The 21,775-nt window shown below is 42.7% G+C and overlaps 2 protein-coding genes across 8 annotated transcripts; both read left to right on the plus strand.

Annotated features, from left to right (window-relative positions):
* Window positions 1-10,658: 10,658 nt before the first annotated feature.
* LOC127345087 (uncharacterized) lies at window positions 10,659-15,249 on the plus strand. Of its 2 annotated transcripts, XM_051371514.1 has the most exons (14): window positions 10,659-11,229; window positions 11,349-11,637; window positions 11,952-12,092; window positions 12,197-12,285; window positions 12,369-12,461; window positions 12,985-13,111; window positions 13,316-13,380; window positions 13,506-13,674; window positions 13,897-14,064; window positions 14,170-14,217; window positions 14,320-14,439; window positions 14,681-14,763; window positions 14,865-14,980; window positions 15,065-15,249. In XM_051371514.1, exons 1-14 carry the CDS (start codon window positions 10,682-10,684, stop codon window positions 15,136-15,138), a joined length of 2,130 nt encoding a protein of 709 aa, XP_051227474.1. In that variant the 5' UTR covers window positions 10,659-10,681; the 3' UTR covers window positions 15,139-15,249. The 2 variants fall into 2 exon arrangements, with proteins under 2 accessions (XP_051227474.1, XP_051227475.1); XM_051371515.1 differs by lacking the exons at window positions 13,316-13,380; window positions 13,506-13,674.
* Window positions 15,250-17,160: 1,911 nt separating this feature from the next.
* LOC127345083 (BTB/POZ and TAZ domain-containing protein 3) lies at window positions 17,161-20,819 on the plus strand. Of its 6 annotated transcripts, XM_051371504.2 has the most exons (7): window positions 17,162-17,307; window positions 18,016-18,119; window positions 18,225-18,374; window positions 18,477-18,607; window positions 19,081-19,387; window positions 19,535-19,848; window positions 20,280-20,819. In XM_051371504.2, the coding sequence occupies exons 2-7, from the start codon at window positions 18,030-18,032 to the stop codon at window positions 20,434-20,436; spliced, it is 1,149 nt and encodes a 382-aa protein (XP_051227464.1). In that variant the 5' UTR covers window positions 17,162-17,307; window positions 18,016-18,029; the 3' UTR covers window positions 20,437-20,819. The 6 variants fall into 6 exon arrangements, with proteins under 6 accessions (XP_051227461.1, XP_051227464.1, XP_051227462.1 ...); XM_051371501.2 differs by having other exon boundaries at window positions 17,161-17,307; window positions 18,007-18,374; XM_051371502.2 differs by having other exon boundaries at window positions 18,016-18,374.
* Window positions 20,820-21,775: the final 956 nt, after the last annotated feature.

Here is a 21,775-nt window from a genome sequence, read left to right on the forward strand (position 1 = left end):
TTCATATGTTCAGAGGTGACACAATCATTCTTAACACTTCTGGACATTGCCCATATGTTGGATGGATTTCTTTGTTCCATTAACTTTCAGAAGCTTTGGGTAATGTCCAGAAGTGTTAAGAATGATTGTGTCACCTCTGAACATATGAATTTTGATTATGCACTAACCCTCTAATGAGTTTGTTTTGAGTTTGGTGTGGAGGAAGTTTTCAAGGGTCAAGAGAGGAGGATGATACAATGTGATCAAGAAGAGTGAAAGCTCTAAGCTTGGGGATGCCCCCGTGGTTCATCCCTGCATATTTCAAGAAGACTCAAGCGTCTAAGCTTGGGGATGCCCAAGGTATCCCCCTCTTCATCAACAACTTATCAGGTCACTTCTCTTGAAACTATATTTTTATTCGGTCACATCTTATGTACTTTACTTGGAGTGTCTGTTTGTTTTTATTTTTGTTTTGTTTGAATAAGTTCATGCTTGTGTGGGAGAGAGACACGCTCCGCTGGTTCATATGAACACATGTGTTCTTAGCTTTTAATGTTCATGGCGAAGGTTGAAACTGCTTCGTTAATTGTTATATGGTTGGAAACAGAAAATGCTACATGTGGTAATTGGTATAATGTCTTGAATAATTTGATACTTGGCAATTGTTGTGCTCATGTTTAAGCTCTTGCATCATATACTTTGCACCTATTAGTGAAGAAATACATAGAGCTTGCTAAATTTGGTTTGCATGACTGGTCTCTCTAGAGTCTAAATATTTTCTAGTAAGGTGTTTGAACAACAAGGAAGACAGAGTAGAGTCTTATAATGCTTGCAATATGTTCTTATGTAAGTTTTGCTGTACCGGTTCATACTTGAGTTTGCTTCAAACAACCTTGCTAGCCTAAGCCTTGTATTGAGAGGGATTACTTCTCATGCATCCAAAATCCTTGAGCCAAAAACTATGTCATTTGTGTCCACCATACCTACCTACTACATGGTATTTTTCTGCCATTCCAAAGTAAATTGCTTGAGTGCTACCTTTAAAATTTCATTCCTTTGTCTTTGCAATATATAGCTCATGGGAAAAATAGCTTAAAAACTATTGTGGTATTGAATATGTACTTATGTATCTTATTTCCTAATAAGTTGCTTGTTGAGCGATAACCATGTTCCTGGGGACGCCATCAACTACCATTGTTGAATATCATGTGAGTTGCTCATGGTCTGAAGTAAGGGTGATTTATCATGAGTTGAATGGTTTGATCATGCATATTGTTAGAGAAGAACATTGGGCCGCTAACTAAAGCCATGATCCATGGTGGAAGTTTCAGTTTTGGACAACAATCCTCAATCTCTTATGAGAATATTATTTGTTGTTGAATGCTTATGCATTAAAGAGGAGTCCATTATCTGTTGTCTATGTTGTCCCGGTATGGATGTCTAAGTTGAGAATAATCAAAAGCGAGAAATCCAATGCGAGCTTTCTCCTTAGACCTTTGTACAGGCGGCATAGAGGTACCCCTTTGTGACACTTGGTTAAAACATATGTTATGCAATGATAATCCATGTAAATCCAAGCTAATTAGGAAAAGGTGCGGGCACTATTGGTAATCTATGCATGAGGCTTGCAACTTGTAGGATATAATTTACATAATACATATGCTTTATTACTACCGTTGACAAAATTGTTTCTTGTTTTCAAAATAAAAGCTCTAGCACAAATATAGCAATCCCTACTTCCCTCTGCGAAGGGCCATTCTTTTACTTATTGTTGAGTAAGTTTACCTACTTCTTTCCATCTTAGAAGCAAACACTTGTGTTAACTGTGCATTGATTCTTACATGTTTACCTATTGCACTTGTTATATTGCTTTATGTTGACAACTATCCATGAGATATACATGTTACAAGTTGAAAGCAACCGCTGAAACTTAATATTCCTTTGTGTTGTTTCAATGCCTTTACTAAGAATTTATTGCTTTATGAGTTAACTCTTATGCAAGTCTTATTGATGCTTGTCTTGAAAGTACTATTCATGAAAAGTCTTTGCTATATGGTTCAGTTGTTTACTCATTGTCTTTACCATTGCTTTGAATCGCTGCATTCATCTCATATGCTTTACAATAGTATGATTAAGATCATGTTGGTAGCATGTCACTTCAGAAATTATCCTTGTTATCGTTTACCTACTCGGGACGAGTAGGAACTAAGCTTGGGGATGCTGATACGTCTCCGACGTATCGATAATTTCTTATGTTCCATGCTTGTTTTATGACAATACCTACATGTTTTGTTCACACTTTATGTCATTATTATGCGTTTTCCGGAACTAACCTATTGACGAGATGCCGAAGTGCCAGTTCCTGTTTTCTGCTGTTTTTGGTTTCAGAAATCATAGTAAGGAAATATTCTCGGAATTGGACGAAATCAACGCCCAACATCTTATAATTCCATGAAGCTTCCAGAACACCCGAGAGCCACCAGAGGAGGGCCACAGGGGGCCCACACATGGTGGCGGCGCGGCCCAGGGGGGGCGCCGCCCTAGTGTCTGGTGGCCCCAGGTCTCTTCTGACGCCGCCCTTCCGCCTACTTAAAGCCTCCGTCGCGAAAACCCTAAACGAATAAGCCACGGTACGAAAAACCTTCCAGAGCCGCCGCCATCGCGAAGCCAAGATCTGGGGGACAGGAGTCTCTGTTCCGGCACGCTGCCGGGACGGGGAAGTGCCCCCGGAAGGCATCTCCATCAACACCACCGCCATCTTCATCACCGCTGCTGTCTCCCATGAGGAGGGAGTAGTTCTCCATCGAGGCTAAGGGCTGTACCGATAGCTATGTGGTTAATCTCTCTCCTATGTACTTCAATACAATGATCTCATGAGCTGTCTTACATGATTGAGATTCATATGAGTTTTGTATCACTATCAATCTATGTGCTACTCTAGTGATGTTATTAAAGTACTCTATTCCTCCTTCATGATGTAATGGTGACAGTGTGTGCATCATGTAGTACTTGGCGTAGTTTATGATTGTGATCTCTTGTAGATTATGAAGTTAACTATTACTATGATGGTATTGATGTGATCTATTCCTCCTTTCATAGTATGATGGTGACAGTGTGCATGCTATGTTAGTACTTGGTATAGTTGTGTTGATCTATCATGCACTCTAAGGTTATTTAAATATGAATATCGAATGTTGTGGAGCTTGTTAACTCCGGCATTGAGGTGCTCTTGTAGCCCTACACAGCTAGTGGTGTTCATCATCCAACAAGAGAGTGTAGAGTGGTTTTATTATGTGATCAATGTTGAGAGTGTCCACTAGTGAAAGTATGATCCCTAGGCCTTGTTTCCAAATACTGCAATCATCGCTTGTTTACTGTTTTATTGCATCTCTACTTCCTGCAATATCTCCCACGTCAACTACACGCCGGCAAGCACTTTTCTGGCGCCGTTACTACTGCTCATATACATTCATACCACCTGTATTTCACTATCTCTTCGCCGAACTAGTGCACCTATACATCTGACAAGTGTATTAGGTGTGTTGGGGACACAAGAGACTTCTTGTATTGTGGTTGCAGGGTTGCTTGAGAGGGATATCTTTGACCTCTTCCTCCCTGAGTTCGATAAACCTTGGGTGATCCACTTAAGGGAAACTTGCTGCTGTTCTACAAACCTCTGCTCTTGGAGGCCCAACACTGTCTACGAGAATAGAAGCGTGAGTAGACATCAAGCGCATGCAGTGCAGGAGCGGGGAGGCCAGGCGTGCGGTGCGTGTGTGGTGGCCTGGTGGCCTCGTTAAAGCATTTCTTATGAACAAATCCTACACATATAACTCAATGCAACCATTAGTCCATAGGGATTGTCATTAATTACCAAAACCACACATGGGGGCTCTATTGCACTTTCAATCTCCCCCATTTTGGTAATTGATGACAATCTCTTTGAGAGGGTTTATATAAGGAATTTAAGTAACAAAACAAGTTTAATATATAGAGCAAACTCCCCCATAATATATGCACGTGTGAATGAATTTGAATTTCATTGCATATATTGGCAATCAAAGCCTAGCGGAGTTTCCTCTAAATATTCAACCAAGCAAGGCAACAAGATGCAAAGCATGAAGGGCAAATACTTTGGCGCAAAGTAAGAAGCATAAAACCCAATTCCCTTAAACCCTCGAAACATCTCCCCCATTGGCATCCATTGCCGAAATGGGCAAAAAATCTAGAGAGGTCAATATAGTGAGACTTTCTCCATAAGGTGTGCATTTCTCATATTGTGAGTGGAATCAAATGGACGTATCCAATGATGAATACTTTAAAGGATTCAAACTATATTTAGGATCAAAGATTGCAAAAAGATAACAAAGTCACGAAGCTTCAACACATGAAGCAAACAATCAAATGAACCCAAACATGGAACCAAATGATATATAAATATTATGATAAGATCAAGAAGAGTACTTTAATCATATAAGGAAGCTCCCCAAGGTTTGTGCACAAGGATAGACACTTTATTGGAATATAAGTGCACAATCATGATATCATGACTCCCGTAATATCATTTAAAGAAAAAGATACCAAGTGAAATAAAATCTTATGATCACCGCAAAATAGAGCTTTAAATAAAATGAGGAAGCTCCCCAAGGTACTGATGGGATTCGTTGCATAGAAAACAAAAAATTTCCTACCGCAAGAACGAAACACAAGCCAAGATCTAATCTAGAAGACGGTAGCAACGAGGGGATCACGAGACTAACCCTTGAAGATTTCCAAAGCCTACGAGATTAGATCTCGTTGTTGCAGAAGATGATCACTTGCCGCTTTCAAAAGCGCGTAGAAGATCTTGACGGTGCCACAAACGGGCAGCACCTCCGTACTCGGTCACACGTACGGTGGTGATGAAGACGACGTCCTTCTCCCCGTTCCAGCGGGCAGCGGAAGTAGTAGATCCTCCTTGGAATCCCGGCAGCACGACAACGTGGTGGTGGTGGTGGTGGTGGAGAACTCCGGCAGGGCTTCACCTATGCGCTGCGGGAGTAATATGTGGAGGAGGGGCGCTAGGGTTTGGGGAGAGGGAGGCTTGGGCGCCGGCCACTAGGGGGGCGGCCAAGGTTGGAGGCTAGAGTGGCCGGCCCCCTCCCCTTGCTCCTCATTATATAGGTGGAACCCCCAAGAGTTGTATTCCAAGTCTTCGAATAAGACCCCAACACACAAACTTGGCATAAGGTGGGAAACCTACCCAAGGTGGGACTCCTACTCAAGGTGGGAGTCCCACCCCTTCCTTGAGAGGGGTGGCCGGCCACCATGGGTGGAGTCCACCTGGGACTCCTCCCCCTTAGGGCTGGCCGGCCATGCTAGTGGAGTCCCTCCGGGACTCCACCTTCCATAGTGATTTCTTCCGGACTTTTCTAGAACCTTCTAGAACCTTCCATAAATGCACCGGATCATTTTCAAACTTATAAAATGACTTCCTTTATATGAATCTTATTCTACGGACCATTCCGGAACTCCTCGTGATGTCCTGGATCCCATCCGAGACTCCGAACAAAACTTCGAACTCCATTCCATATTCCATATCTACTTAAACGACATCAAACCTTAAGTGTGTCACCCTACGGTTCGTGAACTATGCAGACATGGTTGAGACTTCTCTCCGACCAATAACCAATAGCGGGATCTGGAGATCCATAATGGCTCCCACATATTCAACGATAACTTAGTGATCGATTGAACCATTTACATACGATACCGATTCCCTTTGTCACACGATATTTTACTTGTCCGAGGTTTGATCATCGGTATCTCTATACCTTGTTCAACCTTGTCTCCTGACAAGTACTCTTTACTCGTACCGTGGTACGTTATCTCTTATGAACCATTCATATGCTTGCAAGCTAATTTAGACGACATTCCACCGAGAGGGCCCAGAGTATATCTATCCGTCATCGGGATGGACAAATCCCACTGTTGATCCATATGCCTCAACTCATACTTTCCGAATACCTAATCCCATCTTTATAACCACCCATTTACGCAGTGGCGTTTGATGTAATCAAAGTACCCTTCCAGCATAAATGATATACATGATCTCATGGTCGAAAGGACTAGGTAACTATGTATCGAAAGCTTATAGCAAATAGAACTTAATGACGTGATCATATGCTACGCTTAATTGGGTGTGTCCATTACATCATTCATATAATGACATAACCTTGTTATTAATAACATCCAATGTTCATGATCATGAAACTATGATCATCTATTAATCAACAAGCTAGTTATACAAAAGACTTACTAGGGACTCCTTATTGTTTACATAACACACATGTATCAATATTTCGGTTAATACAATTTTAGCATGGTATGCAAACATTATCATAAACATAACGATATACTACCTCCGTTTTAAGGAATAAGGCGCCCTCGTTTTACGAGCTTTTTGTTTGACCAAGAATTACTTCAAATAGATAAAGATTGTTTGTATGAAAATAATACCATTAAAAAGTGCTTTTCAATACGAATCCAACGATACTAATTACATACTACCTCCCTCCCAAGGAATAAGGCGCACACGTATTTCAAGACGAACTTTGACCATAAAAATTGAGCAATAAAATCTTGGTTATATTATATGTAATTAGTATCGTTGGATTTGTATTGAAAAGCACTTTCTAATGATGTTAATTTTATACAAACAATCTTTATATATTTGAAGTAATACTTAGTCAAACGAAAAGCACGTAGAACAAGGACGCCTTATTCCTTGAATCGGAGGTAGTATAATATAATCAAAATTTTGTTGCTCAATTTTATGGTCAAAGTTCGTCTTGGGATGCGCGTGCGCCTTATTCCTTGAAACGGAGGTAGTATTATAATAACCATTTTATTATTGCCTCTTGGGCACATCTCAAACTGTTTCTGTTTTTTTTTTCAAATTTGGAAAAATATTAAATTAAAAAATTGTTTAAAATTTAAAATGTCAAAATTTGTTCAAATTTGAATAATGTTCAAATATAAAATTTGAAAAAATTTGAAAAAATGTTTAAATATAAAAAATTCAAATTTAAAATTTGTTCACATTGAAAATTGTTCAAAGTAGAAAATTATTCAAATTAAAAAATTGTTCAAATTAGAAAATAGTTTAAACTTAAAATTGTTCAGATTAGAAAATTGTTGAAACTTAAAATTGTTCAAATTTAAAATTTGTTCCAATTTGAAAATTGTTCAATTTTTTTTGAAAAAAAGCGAAATTTTTTAAAAAATTGTTCAAAACAGAGATGCTCAATTTAAAATTTAAAATATTCAGATTTTGATAATTTTTTATTTTTCAAAATTATTCAAATTGTAAAAAATTAATAGAGAGAAAAGAAACAAAAAAAGAAAATCGTTTACCTGTTGCTGTTGGACCGGGCCTAGTAAGCCACGTCGGGCGTGCCGCACTGGTTGGCAGGATGGGGGGTTGCTTTACACCGACCTGGTCGGTGGGGAGCGAGGAGCCGCACACCCCCAGCTGTTGTTGGGCTCGGCCCACGATCACGACCGACAGTTTTTCGTTCTGCTAGTCCGACGTGGCTTGCTGAGCCCGGCCCAACAGCATCAGGTAAACTTTTTTTTTTCGTTTCTTTTCTTTCTGTTAATTTTTTATAATTTGAATCTTTTTAAGAATTGAAATTTATCAAGATATGAACTTTTAAATTTTAAAATCGAGCATTTCTGATTTGATAATTTTATTAAGTTTTTCGTTTTTTAAAATTTGAACAATTTTCAAATTTGAACAAATTTTAAATTTGAACAATTTTAAGTTTGAACAATTTTCAAATCTGAACAAATTTTAAGTTTAAACAATTTTCGAATTTAAACAATTTTTTAATTTGGGCAATTTTCAAATTTGAACATTTTTCAAATTTAAACATTTTTCAAAGTTGAATAAATTTTACATTTGAATATTTTTCGAATTTGAACAAATTATAAATCTGAACATTTTTTAAAAAATAAAAAAATTAATTTAATTTTTTCTGTATTTATAAAAGGAAGAAAAAACATAAACAAAACATAAAAAAATGAAAACAGAAAAAGAAAGAAAAAAAGAAAGAAAACGAATAAACAGAAAACGAAAATAAAATGAAAAAACGAAAATGGGCCGGGCCCTATACCCGACCAGGGTGTGCGGTGCTTGGTAAGCACCGACCTGATCGGTGTATAGGATTCACCGGCAGGATGCCCCTTATTCATTTGGATTTTCGGGAAACGTAATAGGAGGCCTCATATACAATGTGGCCCATTTTAGTGGGCCGAGACGATCCTACCTTCGCGGGCGGAGGAAAACCCCACTCCACGGCCGCAAAACCCGCCGTCTCGCTTCAGTTCGTCGGTTCCACTTGCGCCACCGCTCTTCAGTTCAGCCTCCACGCCATCGCTCACCTCACCGCCTCTTCTCGTAACTCCACGCCGTCCTGGGACGCTAAACCCTAGCACCTCACTTCCTTCCCTCCCCCTCCCCGTCAACCCGCCCCTCTGTTTGTGCCGCCGCAGCGGCGAGCTCCCCTACTCCCCACAGGCCACAGCACGCCTGCCCGCGCCACCCGCCGAATAAGGTGATGTGACTTCGCTGTTTTCCGCATTTGAAATTCGGAGTGGAGAATTGGGTGTGATCCAGATAGAAGGTGATTCGAAATTATCATTCAATAATTAGGACGCTAATAGTAATATTCGTTTGAATTTGGCCCATAGAAATGATTAATGTTACTGTATGCAGCTAGAAGCTGAAGACCTTGCGATTTGGTTGTGCGCAGTTATATATGATGTGTTTCTGTCTTTTCACCATCTGTTCATTTATTAAGAAGTCCCCCCTGCCTTAGTATACAAAACCGTAGGGGCTCCCCCCCACCTGCTGGAACTCGTTTTTTTTTTATTAAGATGTTGGGAAATCGAAGCAGTTCAGACTTCAGAGCCACTTCTCCTAACATATTTCAAACTAGCTGTATTTCCGCTGGTTCCCATCAGTCATGCACTGTCGCGCCAGTACCTTTTATCTGAAAAAATGCATCGAAAACACTTACAAAGCTGAGGATTCGTGTTAGCTTAAGTTAGTGTATGGTCAATGGGCTGACCAGACCCCCGTGTCGTCTCCCTCGAGGCGACCCGGGCGGAAACCCTAACCACCGCGCCGCCACCCCCCTCCCCACCGGCCCTCCCCTCGCCGCCGCCGGCATACGTCCATGGGCAAAGCCCTCAGGCGGCTGGCGGCGGCGGGACTGGCTGGCTCTCGCGCTGGGCTGCTCGGATGGGGCCTGGCCTCCCCTGGGGCGCCCGATCTTTCCGCCCGTCCTCCGCCTCGCCGGCGCTAGCAGCTGGCGGTGAAGGAGGGCCGTCCCTGCTGCGGTTGCTGCTCGTCCTGCTCGGATCTTCTTCCCCGGTGCTCGCTCATCCGCGCCGCAGTGCACCTGCCTTGCCTGCTCGATGTGGTTCTTCGCCTCCAGATCCGGATCCTGGGCGCGGCTCGGCCGCGTCGGCCTCTGGCCACCCCTGGCGTCGGCGGTCGGCTCGGCCGCATTGACCCTGCGGGTCTCCTCCAGATCTGAGCTTGGACCCCTCCTGCGTTCCTCTCGCAGTGGAGGTGGAGTTGGCTTTCCGGACGAAAGTTCAGCGGCGGTGTCGCCTCCGGCGTCATGATCCTCCTTGGAGGCGTCGCGGTGGAATCCTTCCTCCTGCTTGCAGCAGTTTATCAGGGCGGATACGGAACGGGCGAAAGCCCTGCTCTGATCTTGGTCAGTGCCAGCAACGGCGACGTCCTCGGGCGTCGTTGTCTTCGTTGGAAGCGTTGTTCTGGTTCCGTGTCCCCTTGGCTAGGTTGTGGTGCTCTTGCTTGGGCGAGCTCGGCAAGCTCTAGCCCCCTGTGCTTTGCGTCTCGCGGCCAAGCTAAATCCTGCTGCTCTTTTGCAACAATGGTTGACCTCTCTTTCAGGGATGTTCGTGGCAGCGGTGAGGTCTCGGTGATCGTTGTCCTTCGATGGTGTGGGAGGTTCTCGTTGCCTCGCATAGTGTTGGGGATCACTCATTTGGTGATGGTTCTCATGTTTGAGGCCAAGAGGAGGTGCAGCGGTCTTCTCGGTGGAACTCTGCCCTTCGGTTCCGTCGGCGGTTCTCGGAGTCGCGGCGTGACCTCGGCAGTGGGATACCCTTCGACGGTGGCTGCGACTCTCCTAGCTCTGCATTGTGTAGAGTGATCGCTCGGCAAGCGGGTTTCGTTTCTCCGCATCCTCTCGACATCGGGATCCTTTCGACCGATCCAACTTCACTCCTTCCTGCTTTTCTCGGTCTGTCTCAGCGTTGTTTGGTGCTAAGTTTTTAGGCTTGGTGATGTCGCTTGTGTGTTTTCTTTTTTCTTCTCCTATCTTGTAACCCCCGTGTACTCTGGTTCATTTGAACCCATCTTGTAGAGGCTGAAAAGCCTCATAGGCAACTTGACTTAATACATGTTCAGGCTGGCTAACGCCCGCCGTAGTTACAGTCAAAAAAGTGTATGGTCAATGTCGTCTTACCAAAATTTTGTGCATCGTGTTATTCAGTGATATCATTTGACGGCGAGTGGAATACTGTTATACTGTCCTCATGATCCATGTGAACATTAATGTCTGAATCATCTGAAGTTTTTTTCCTTGCTCTTTTGTAGTTGGTCAATCATTATCAATCCAGGAAAATGGGTTCAAGAGCGATCATTCGAGGAAGAAACTGTATCCTAGGGAGATTGAGTTACCACAGGAACCAAATAGCTGTTACCATCAATCGTGACATTCGTAGTTATGATGGACTGTTATGTAATGGTATTTTAGATGATGTCCATTCAGGGAAGTCAGCTTCAGTTCATACAACCAGAGGAGCTGGCTTCGAAATGTTAGCTCAACCTTGGCTGTTATCTGGTTTAATTGATCGATGTTCTGGTAAAAGAAGCTCCAAAGTTTTTGTACCATTGGGATATTGTGATATGTGGCAGACCATTCGGTTTGCAAGCACTAATGCAGCTAGAAGACCTGAGTTTGACAGTGGCAGTGAACATGAGGATGATCAAGAAAGACATCAAGAGAAGGAAGCAATAATGAAAGACTGCGTGGATTCGACAGTAGATCTAGGTCATAACAAAACCAAATCCAATGTGAAGAATCAAGAACAGTCATCAATGAAGCAAAAATTTTGGGGGAGTGTTTGTGGGATTGGCCCTGCAATGAAAGCGGTCACTACCGTGATCAGGTGATCAAACTTCTAGTTGATCTATGCTGAATCAAAATTTCAGATTAGTTTGAGTTCATGAATAATTTTAATCAGGAGGCGCCACTTCTTCTTAGTGTTGATTGGTCTCTTAATTTCAGTAACAAGAAGGATGAGTTCTTTTCAACCTTGCAGCACTACTGGCTTGGCTTGCGACTACTGTGGCTAGATGTTAGGATTTCGTCCAGATTGATGCTGAAGCTAGCCAATGGGAAAAAACTCTCAAGAAGAGAGAGGAGCCAGCTGACCCGTACAACTGCAGACATATTCAGGCTGGTCCCCTTTTCAGTTTTTGTCATAGTTCCGTTCATGGAATTCTTGTTGCCTTTGTTTCTAAGGCTGTTCCCAAACATGCTACCATCCACGTTCAAGGACAAGTTGAAAGAGCAGGTATATGGAGTGTGTGCCCTCTGTCATGTAACTGATCTGTTCTCTTCTGAATTTTGAATATCAGCTACTGTTTTTACAAATGAAAAAGACCGAGCTGGTTGAAATGCAGGTGCTTAATGTATAGTATCTAGAAGAAAACTTAATCACTTTGATGTGTAAATTGAATGATGAGAATGGGTGATATTTGTTTTCATTTATTCAAATAATCCATTCTATTTATGTCATGTTTTTTTATTTTTGTTAAATTAATGGCATGCTTTTCTGAAGAAAATCTGCAAGGCTTTAATGTCTACTTGTGACATGACCATTGTTAGGAAGCACTAAAAAGGAAACTCAAAGCAAGGATGGAATATGCCAAGTTTCTACAGGACACTGTTAAAGAAATGGCAAGAGAAGTGACACGTAGTGGGAAGATGAAGCAGAGGGCCGAGGATATTGATCAATTTATTAAGAAAGTACTAGACCTCTTCATAATATCTGTTGACCTGTTCATGTTTACTGCATTATTATTCTGCATGACTTTGGATCACTCATATTTATGTGAGCATTCCATGGTTAGGTGAGGACTGGTGCATATGTTGGTAAGGGTGAAATCTTGGGTCTTGCAAAGTTATTCAGTGATGAACTGACCTTGGAGAATATGAGCAGGTTATTTTTATACTTATGCTCTTTAGAATGTGCCTTTTCTCTTCATATTTCATGACTTTTAGGTTCATCTCATAACTTTACAGGCCAAGTTTACTAAATATGTGCAAGTATATGGGGATCCAGCCATATGGGACAAACAATTATTTGCGCTTTATGCTCAGAAGAAAACTGAAATGGTGAGTGTTTCTGTATGTCGTATCATATAAGATATGTTTAGTATATATAGCCAGAAGGAAAATAGCTCTAGAAGAATGGTGCAGATCAAGTTTTTAGTAGCATGTCCATGTGTGATCACCTGTTTATTATAGAGTAATATATGCAACTTGGTATGACAGATTCTTAAAGTTAACGAAAGCATTTCAAAACACCAGGATAGTAATTTGGAAATTAGGATACTAGCTATTAGAAAGAAATAATTATTCAATTGGAGAAAAATATTATAGTATCTCTGATGTTGGATTAAAACCTTGCTTCGAACTGTCGAAGTAGTTAACCGAGGGAAAAGTCTGCTGAGCATGTTGTGAACATCATATGTTTGCCTTTCATGTTTCTGCCCGCCTGTGCACTTTCTCTTCTCATTCCAACATCCAGTGTGGTGATTACTTCTGATCAATCAGATTTTGCAATCATAAACCTGTAGAAATGGACCATTACGGTTCAGCTAAGCTAAGATTCTAATTTGCATGCGTTTCTGGCCAGTATACAAGATGACGATATGTTGATACAGAGAGAAGGTGTAGCCTCTCTCTCTGAACATGAACTCCGTCAGGCCTGCAGGGAGCGAGGTCACCTTGGATTGTTTCCAGTAGAGGAGATGCGGGAAGAGGTGATCTCATACTTCTTCAGTTATTATACAACAATTATCTGCAGCTATTTTATACACAACAATGGTTGCTAGTTGAATGAGTGAAGGTTTTCATTGCTTGAGAGTAGCCATTTGAATTTAATACGTATTCAGCCTATGATTTTTTTGGTACATCTTTATCACTCAAGGACAATGAAATTTGTACCTTCTTCTGTCTCTTGCCAGCTGCAAGATTGGTTGGACCTGTCTCTCTATAGTGAAGTGCCATCTTCTCTCCTCATACTGTCTAGGTGATTAAAATCTTCTGGTTCATTTACTTATTCCTCTACATAAAACAACGTGTAACAAATATATTAGCTTTGTAAACCTGGCACAGTTACCCTGTTTCATTGCCTGAGTGTTATAATTTCTGTAGAGCCTTCACACTTTCTGGCAAGATGAAACCTGATGATGTTGCAGCTACACTATCGTCCCTTCCTGACAACATACTGAGTAATGTGTGTGTTAGCCTGCCATCTGAAGATGCTCTTACGGCTAGGAAGAGGAAGTTGGCGTTCTTGAAGATGCAAGATAAACTTATCAAGGTCATCTAAGAGATCTGATATTTCTTTGGGAGTAACATTATTGTCTTCAGTTTGACTTGATTACTGACAAAAGGCATCCCAGTCTGTCCTTTTACTTGCCCATTTTCCATTCACGCCCACTAGTATTAAAAAAATTACTATGTTCCTTGCTATTTTTCCCAGTCTGTTCTCTGGCAACCTCTTGACTTGAAAAATGAGAAAAAAAAATTACACATGTTACAGGAAGAAGAAAATGAGCAAGAGGGTATGGTGAGGTTGGAAGACAAGAACGGGGCGTCCGATAAACTCAGTGTGAAGGAAGCCAGCGATCTAGCAAGAAAAAGAATGTTTGATAAACAGGAAGAGCTTTGCAAAATTAGTCAGGCACTAGCTCTTTTGTCTTCTGCATCGGTAAAATTTCAATAGAGTATTAGTTTGCAGATGTCTGTTACTTACTTCCAACAAAGTACTGGATAGTTACTGAACCTCCTGTTTGATGAATTGTTTCCATTGCAGTCAATTAGCAAGGAACGGCAAGAATTCCTAAGCCTTGTGAACAAAGAGGTGGAACAAATGCAATCATCTTATCCACAATAGGAACAAGCAGTTGCAGTTCACTAAGTTCTGCTGAATTTTATTTGACGGTCCTCTCTCAACGCATTGCAGATAGAACTGTACAACTCATTGCTCGAAGATTCTACAGCAGAGAATGCTAATGAGGCATATGTAGCCGCGAAGGGGAGTAAATCTTCTGGAAGCTCAGTATCCTCAGCACTGATGAAAAAGGTATTTCTCGTGTGAACTATTAGCGTATCAGGCTTTTCAAAAGCGCAGTACATCTTTTCGGTTAACAAAAAAATCAAATAAGCCAATTTGGATGTCATGAGTTCAGTTCCGCCCTTTCAGTAAAATATCCAAATCGTGGTAATTTTTCGCAGCTGGTAAAGTTACATACTGTATTTGTTTCTTGGTCCTACCCGTCTCTAATTTTTTAAATTTCCGGTATGTTGTTCTGCTTTTCTTGCAGATAAATGCCATGCTCAAAGAACTCACAAAGGAAATCGATGATGTTGACACAGCCATCGGTGATGGCTGGCAGCTCCTGGACAGGTAACTTTTGACACAACTTTTGTGGCAATTGAAGGTAGCAGCGAATTCCATCTGACTACGACCATACATGCTTTTTTTGGTATCATGATAATCTTCCAAAGGGACCATGACGGTAAAGTCACATCTGAGGAGGTGGCAGCTGCAGCCACGTACCTGAAGCACAACTTGGACAACACAGGCGTAGAGGAACTCATCGGGAGCCTCTCCAAAGATAAAGGTAATTACCTGACGGTAGCTAGCGCTCCACGTCGAGACTCAGAGTATGTTGATAAATACTGATCTATCTATGTTTGGTGCACAGATGGAAAGATCCTTGTTGAGGACATTGTCAGGCTTGGCACACAAGCTGACGAGGCAGAATTTGACGACGAATGATTGCAGTCTGTAGGACCAAGAATCCAAGGAAAAAACCTCTCTGTAGTGATGAGAACGCCTAGCTACCGGCCAGCATGACCCATCGGCCGAAAGAGATCTGTATGCAAACTATTTTTTTCCTGAAGTTCGACACTGGAGATAACCTTGTGATCATCTGTTTTCCACTCGCCCAGAAATCGGTTGTACTACAGTAATTCCCCTGTCCCTGTCGCTCTGCAAATGCGTCATGGATGATGACAGCAGCGGCCGCCGCTCATGTGCATGTAAATTCGACTCGCGGTTCAGATGGACGCTTGCCAGTTGCCACACTGGAAGCCTCGATTCCGGGACGAGACGTGCAGACAAGAGCAGGAGGAGGTCCCCTTCCTACACGGAAGAAACAAAAAGAAACAGATATCTGGGATCTCGAGAAAGACCAGAACAGCAGATTACAGCGAGAACAAAAGCACAGGTACCCAAAATTCTACTGTATTTATCTCATATTGCGGATAATGTATATATTTGACTGACCCGTGTTGCTGCAGATCCGATGACGGTGTATTCATCGGTAGCTGTTCATCAGCCGTGCACAGAAGGGCGGCTAGCCAAGCACAAGCAGGCCCACTACTTTCTCCCTCCCACTTGAACAAGTAGGCTCCGTATCCCCGTGGTCCCACTGGGGCCGCCATCACATTTGCATTGCCCTCGAGATAAAAACACTAGAACCTAGCCGCCGGTTTCACCTCCTCCGGCTGGCTTGCCTGTGACGGAAGAATGGGAAACCCTATCAATGGGTGGGGTTTTTAATTAAACATAGTGTTTTCGTATTTCTATTTTCTTGGGCCTCCGCGTTAACGTATCTACAATAAGCGATCTTCGGCTCTCCATTCGATGACGGGCTCCTTCTCGATGTCAATTGTGGTGTTGGAAGATTAGATATCTAGGTTTGAGCCATCAGATCTTTCTTCACCGAACCGTTTTTAGAATTTTTCTCATGGTAGTTCGGTTGCTTTTTCATGCAATGCTAGTGCCAGTATTCTTGAGTCTTGCCGATGTTGGTTGATTACTTCAGTGGTTGCATAGGTGCACGTAGCACTGGCACTGCGACTCAAATTAAAATTATGAAATATTCTTCGTTGGTATTTACATGTCCATCGTCTGACATCTATGTATTTTTTCTTCGGATCTCTCAAAAAATCTAGAATTGTATCATGAAAGTAAAAAAAGTTTGAAGAACTCCGAGATTTGGTTCATTACTTTTAAACTTTATCTTATACTACTGATTAGAGTATTTTGGCTCATCGGAATATATGATCCCTTTATTTTGAAATACATCTTAGACATATTTTGAAATGTCAAAAAATTTAAAACTAAAAAAATCACAGGTACATCTTTATCTGCTACGTGTCAATAAAGTCATTTCATGAAAAATTAACTTGTCGCGTGGCGTGTATAAAAAACACAAAAGCACACTGTAGAATATTTTTCCAAAAAAAATTGACACTTCGAAATATATTTTTTGGTAGAGAAAGCATATGTAGCCAGGAGCCGAATTAAATTTCCGACTGGTTAGATTTTATGTACATGTACCATGGAGTATTTGTTTTCGATCGTCAAAAAGCACACGAAGCACCACAGATTTTGTAGGCCCACCTTCCAGGCTCTTCCAGTTCTGACTTTACATGGGTAAGAAAGACATTTGCACACCTATGGCATCTGGGACCGCGGTGCAGTGAGAAAGTGTGCGTCCTTCGTTCTGGCCGTGCTCGGCCGGGCGGCGCCGGCGTCGGGCCACGTGGCGCACTCTTACTGGCCCGGACGGCGCGTCCTTTCCACGTGAAAACGTCTGGGTCGACTCGGCTCCGTCCTACTTGCCGACTGCTACCTCTCTCTCAGCTCTGTCCCGTCCATCGGTCCATGAGACAAACACAAACTGTGTGCGCGCGCTTTTTGTTTGCTGACAATGACACGCGGGCCCCAGATTTGGTGGGGAACCCTTGTCAGCCACGCAGCACGACCCCTACCCCGTGGGCGTGCGGCCAAGTAGGAGAGAAGGCCAAGAAGGCTTCAAAAGCTTTTCATTTCAAGAGCGGAGACTGAAGAGAGCGTAGTGCTTCAGGCTTCTCTTCCTCCAAGACTCACTTCTTCTGCAGAGACCTCGGGAGCTGGATCACTCGAGTTCGATTTCAGGTGAGCACGCAAGCTGTGGTTTCTTCGAATCCAAGCTCCCTTCCCAGTCTTTCTTCTTCTCCGTTTATTTGCTCTCTCTGATGGTCCACAAGATAGGAGAGCCATAGCTCGTGTGTCAGTGTGTGGAGCTGAACCTTCGATCATCTCTTTGCTCCTTATGTGTGTGTGTGTGTGTGTGTGTTGATAATCATTTGATCAGCTCTAATTTTAGATCCGTTTACCAATTCTTGGTTTCTTCATTCTGTGGGGACTGAAGTTCTTATGATCTTCCCTCAAAATTCAGAAAAAAAACCTTCTTGGTTTCTTCTTTTATGGTTCTTATTATTATGTGGTGTTGGGTTGGTCAGCAGCTCTTAGAATTAGCCTCCAGATTTTATGAAAGCAAACGTGGACATGCTTATGTGCATCCTGTTTCTAATTCAGTGTCACATATATTTAGCAGCGGCGATACACTTTATTTCCTGTCTAATAAAGATTCAGGCTCTTGTTAGTTTGTTTGAGCACAATAAATAAATGGAAGAAAGAAGATATCTAGTACTAATTGATCTTCTCCTTCAAAGGACCGAAGATGTCAATTGCAGTACTAATTAGCAATGAATCACTTGCCTTACGTTATGCCTTTCCTTCCTTTTATGTATCTGTTACAACTTTCTGAACCTGCCTTGAACAAACAACAAAGTACTATTTTTCCTTCTGGAGTCAAAGCAGGGGACGCGCGGTTGATGGCGCCTCTGGAGTCAGGTTCTTCACAGCTCTTCTTCAACAGCAATGTCATCGACAACACTTTCGATATCTATGAGTGCAATAGCATGGTGGGCACTGAAGCTGTGCCAGATCATAGCCGGTTTTCTCGGCCTCTGTGCACTAATAATGTCCCTGATCCACCTCCATTGCCTGGAACTTCTTATGGCAAACAGAGAACTTCTAGGAATGTGAAGGCTTGTTGTATTCATGTCCCTGAAGAGGTCCAGGACTACTGGAACAAGATGTTCTCAGAAGGGTATCAAGCTGATGTTTCTATCTCGACAGATGATGGAACCAAGATTTTATCACATTCATGCATCCTTGTAAGTATAGGTTTTCGGTTATTTCCCTGTAATAACTAATAAACCATTCCTAAAACATAGGCAGGTTCATCTTATGTAAGACTTTCATCTCGTCTTGTACAGGGCATCAGATCTCCTGTTCTAAGAAACATGCTGGAAGAAGCTACAGTACAAAATGGTTTCAGACATATCCTGATTCCTGGTGTACCATCAGAAGCGGTCCATGTCTTCATCAGATACCTATATTCTTCACGGTATGGCCGCATGCTATAAAAAAATACCTATATTCTTCACGGTATGGCCGCATGCTATAATTTTAAGAAACTTGCATTTCATTATTCATTGTTGTTTGATAGGCAGGGGTGTCTTGATTGTTTCTTTCACATTTAATGAAAATGCCTTGCAATCAATTATAGTCTAGACCTGCAACGCCAAGCCAAACATTTTGTAACTGCTTATGTTTGAAGTAAGGAGAGAACAAAATGCTTATACATTTGCATAGTTCTATAATGCTACACTGTGTATCATGCATTTATGTTCCATGTTCAGAGGTGACTGTACACAAAATCAGTTGTTTGGTCAGTCATTTCTCAATTCTCTGTGATCAGAACTAAAAACGATGTAGACTGTATTCATACTCGATTCTTCATGTTTCTTCACAGTTTCTATCTTTGTCTACAAGAGATGTATTGAGAGAACATTGATTTATGTTGTTTCTTTGGTGAAGTTTCAAGCAGGATGAGATGAAGAAATATGCTCTTCACTTGCTTGTACTCTCTCACGCTTTCTCGGTACCATCCCTGAAGATTGTCTGCACCGACCAACTTGAGAGATTTTTTCTTGCTCCTGATAACGTGGTAGACATGCTACAACTGGCTAGACTATGTGATGCACCAAGGCTCTCGCTCGTCTGTACCCGTATGATCGTTGGAGATTTCAAGACTATCTCTCTGTCGGAAGGGTGGAAGGTGATGAGACAGATCAACCCATGCCTAGAACAAGAGCTTCTTGAGTCTCTTGTTGAAGTGGATACAGTGAGTTCTCTGTAAACAGAGCATCCTAATATGGCTTGTAATGTATTATCCTGCACACAATACACGCACTGGGAATGCATATACATTTAAATATTTACACATTTGCCATGGTTCATAAACAACTTTCTGAGAACTGAATTGACGCAGAGAAGGCAAGAAAGAACTAAAAGGATGGAGGAGAAGAAGGTTTATCTCCAACTACATGAAGCTATGGTAGCCCTTGTTCATATATGCCGAGACGGATGTAGGACAATTGGTCCCTGGGATCAAAAACTCAAGGGCAGTCAAGCTGCTTGCAAGTTTCCTGCCTGCAAGGGTGTTGAGCTGCTCGTGCGCCATTTCGCAGCATGCAAAATGCGGGTGCCTGGTGGCTGCGCCAACTGCAAGCGCATATGGCAACTTCTTGAGCTGCATTCTTGCATGTGTCCCACAACAGACAGCTGCAGGGTTCCTCTATGCAGGTGAGTTCTTATCTTTGCTGGTCAAGTCCATTTCATTTAGACACATAAGTTAGCCTTGTCATAGTTAATACATCGGTTCGCTGTCATAGCATCTCGTAATATTTTTTTTCTTCTATTTCCAAAGGGGCACCTTCCTGGGTTCATCCCCACAAATTACAGCTAGGGCCTAGGCGGCTTACAACCCAGATAGCAGATATTGAGGAACTTTTGACAAATATATCTATTAAAATTCAGAGTACCAGGAAGAAGATACTGCTAGCATCCACACGCGCAGATTTATAACTGCCTTCCATCCTTTTCTCCTTCGCCACCATATACCCTGGAAAAAAATAAATAGCACACCAGGAAATTTACTGCAGTACTCATACCATGCCACTTTCTTCAGCATCTGTTATATTCACTTCACTGTTTTACTATTTTACACTTTGCAGGCATTTTAGAATGAAGATGCAACAGCTGGGGAAGAAAGAAAAGATAAAATGGGACCTTTTGGCGTGTAAGGTGCTAGAGAGCAAAGGAACAATCAGTTCCATCCCAACAAGGAGAAAGCTAACATCCAAGGCAGTTGGAAGTTGCCGTGTAGTTTGACAGCGAATATGTTCCTTCGGACATCTGAGCATGTGAATCATTGACTAAGCTGGCTACACTAAGTACTACTGTGAACCATTTTAGTGCTTAGTAGCGGCTTCCAGTGGAGGAGCAGAGCTGAATTCAGACAATGGTGTCTCAATGGTCATGATGGCAAGTTTTTGGCAAGAGGAGCAGTTGCGGAAATCCTAGCAGGTCGAAAGACATGATGTGTTAACTTGCCACTTCCGGGGTACATGCATATAAATCGAAGTTTGATTGTACTATACTAGCATGCAGAACATAGAAGAATTAGAGAGTGAGACAAAAAAAAACTTGAGAATTTGTCCACGGGGACTAACCATGATACTTCCTCCGTGTCCCATCAGATGACTTTCATGAGACGGAGGGAGTACTATATTCCTGTGCATTCATGTGCAACTGGTGATGCCTTGTCCTCGGTCCGATCCTGACCAACAAGGAAACTCTGCATTTCAGACAGAAACATGTTGGCCTAGGACACTCGCGAATGAGAAGAGCCCGTGGGGAAGGAAGATCTCGCAGCAACGCGCGATGGGACCATGGCCGGAAACTCTGCAATCTCTATGCGACTAATGTTGCTCTCCTCTCATGAGTCGCTGACTCGCTGCCAAGATTCTCAAATTCATCGAGAGAAAAAAAACTAGCTGACGTGCGCGTGTTCCTGACCTACTCACGCGGCCACGCCCACGGCCGAAGCGCGCCGCTACCAGCCTGCCTTGGTCTGGCGGCCGTTCACTCACCGCCGGCAACTTGGCAACTCAAATCACGCAAGCGACGCGCCATGTGCTGCACGCGCAAACCCTATTTAACTCCAGACTGCGCTGTACCCGCGCCGATCAATGCGGCGCCACCAGGTGCGCCGCCGACCAGTGCGATCTTGCAGAGTGAGGGCATCTCCAACGGAGCAGCATAAACGGACGACCAACGACTGTTAGCGTCCACCAGCTCGAAAAATGCGTCTGAGACCAGGCCCAGCGGCCCAATGCATAGTGACCGGACTTTACACGAAGACGCAAATCTAGCCTAAATATACGTTGAGTTTGCGTCTGCGCAGACGTGTCAATTGACCGTTGAATCTTACATAGGACCCGCGCGCCAGTGGCTGGAATGCTGCCGCTAGCATTCCCGGCCATTCCCAGCACAAAAAATCAAAGTTGATCGGCGCCAACACTCCAAGCAGCGATGGATATCCTTGTCGCAGGCAGCCACTGTGGATTTCGAGGGAACCCTCGCAGCCACTGTCCCAGACTCCCCAATAGCCACCACCACAGTCCCAATGGAGATCGCATCTCCGGCCGACTCCCGGAAGCTAAGCCGA

This window comes from Lolium perenne, chromosome 3 (assembly GCF_019359855.2).
Source record: "Lolium perenne isolate Kyuss_39 chromosome 3, Kyuss_2.0, whole genome shotgun sequence".
NCBI lineage: Eukaryota > Viridiplantae > Streptophyta > Magnoliopsida > Poales > Poaceae > Lolium > Lolium perenne.

Coding starts and splice junctions, on each gene's coding strand:
- LOC127345087 (XM_051371514.1), top strand. CDS start 10,682: ATGGGTTCAAGAGCGATCATTCGAGGAAGAAACTGTATCCTAGGGAGA. Junction 11,230..11,348: donor GCGGTCACTACCGTGATCAG/GTGATCAAACTT, acceptor TCTTAATTTCAG/TAACAAGAAGGATGAGTTCT. Junction 12,093..12,196: donor TTGATCAATTTATTAAGAAA/GTACTAGACCTC, acceptor TTCCATGGTTAG/GTGAGGACTGGTGCATATGT.
- LOC127345083 (XM_051371497.2), top strand. CDS start 17,901: ATGAATCACTTGCCTTACGTTATGCCTTTCCTTCCTTTTATGTATCTG. Junction 18,608..19,080: donor AGATACCTATATTCTTCACG/GTATGGCCGCAT, acceptor TCTTTGGTGAAG/TTTCAAGCAGGATGAGATGA. Junction 19,849..20,279: donor TGCAGGGTTCCTCTATGCAG/GTGAGTTCTTAT, acceptor TACACTTTGCAG/GCATTTTAGAATGAAGATGC.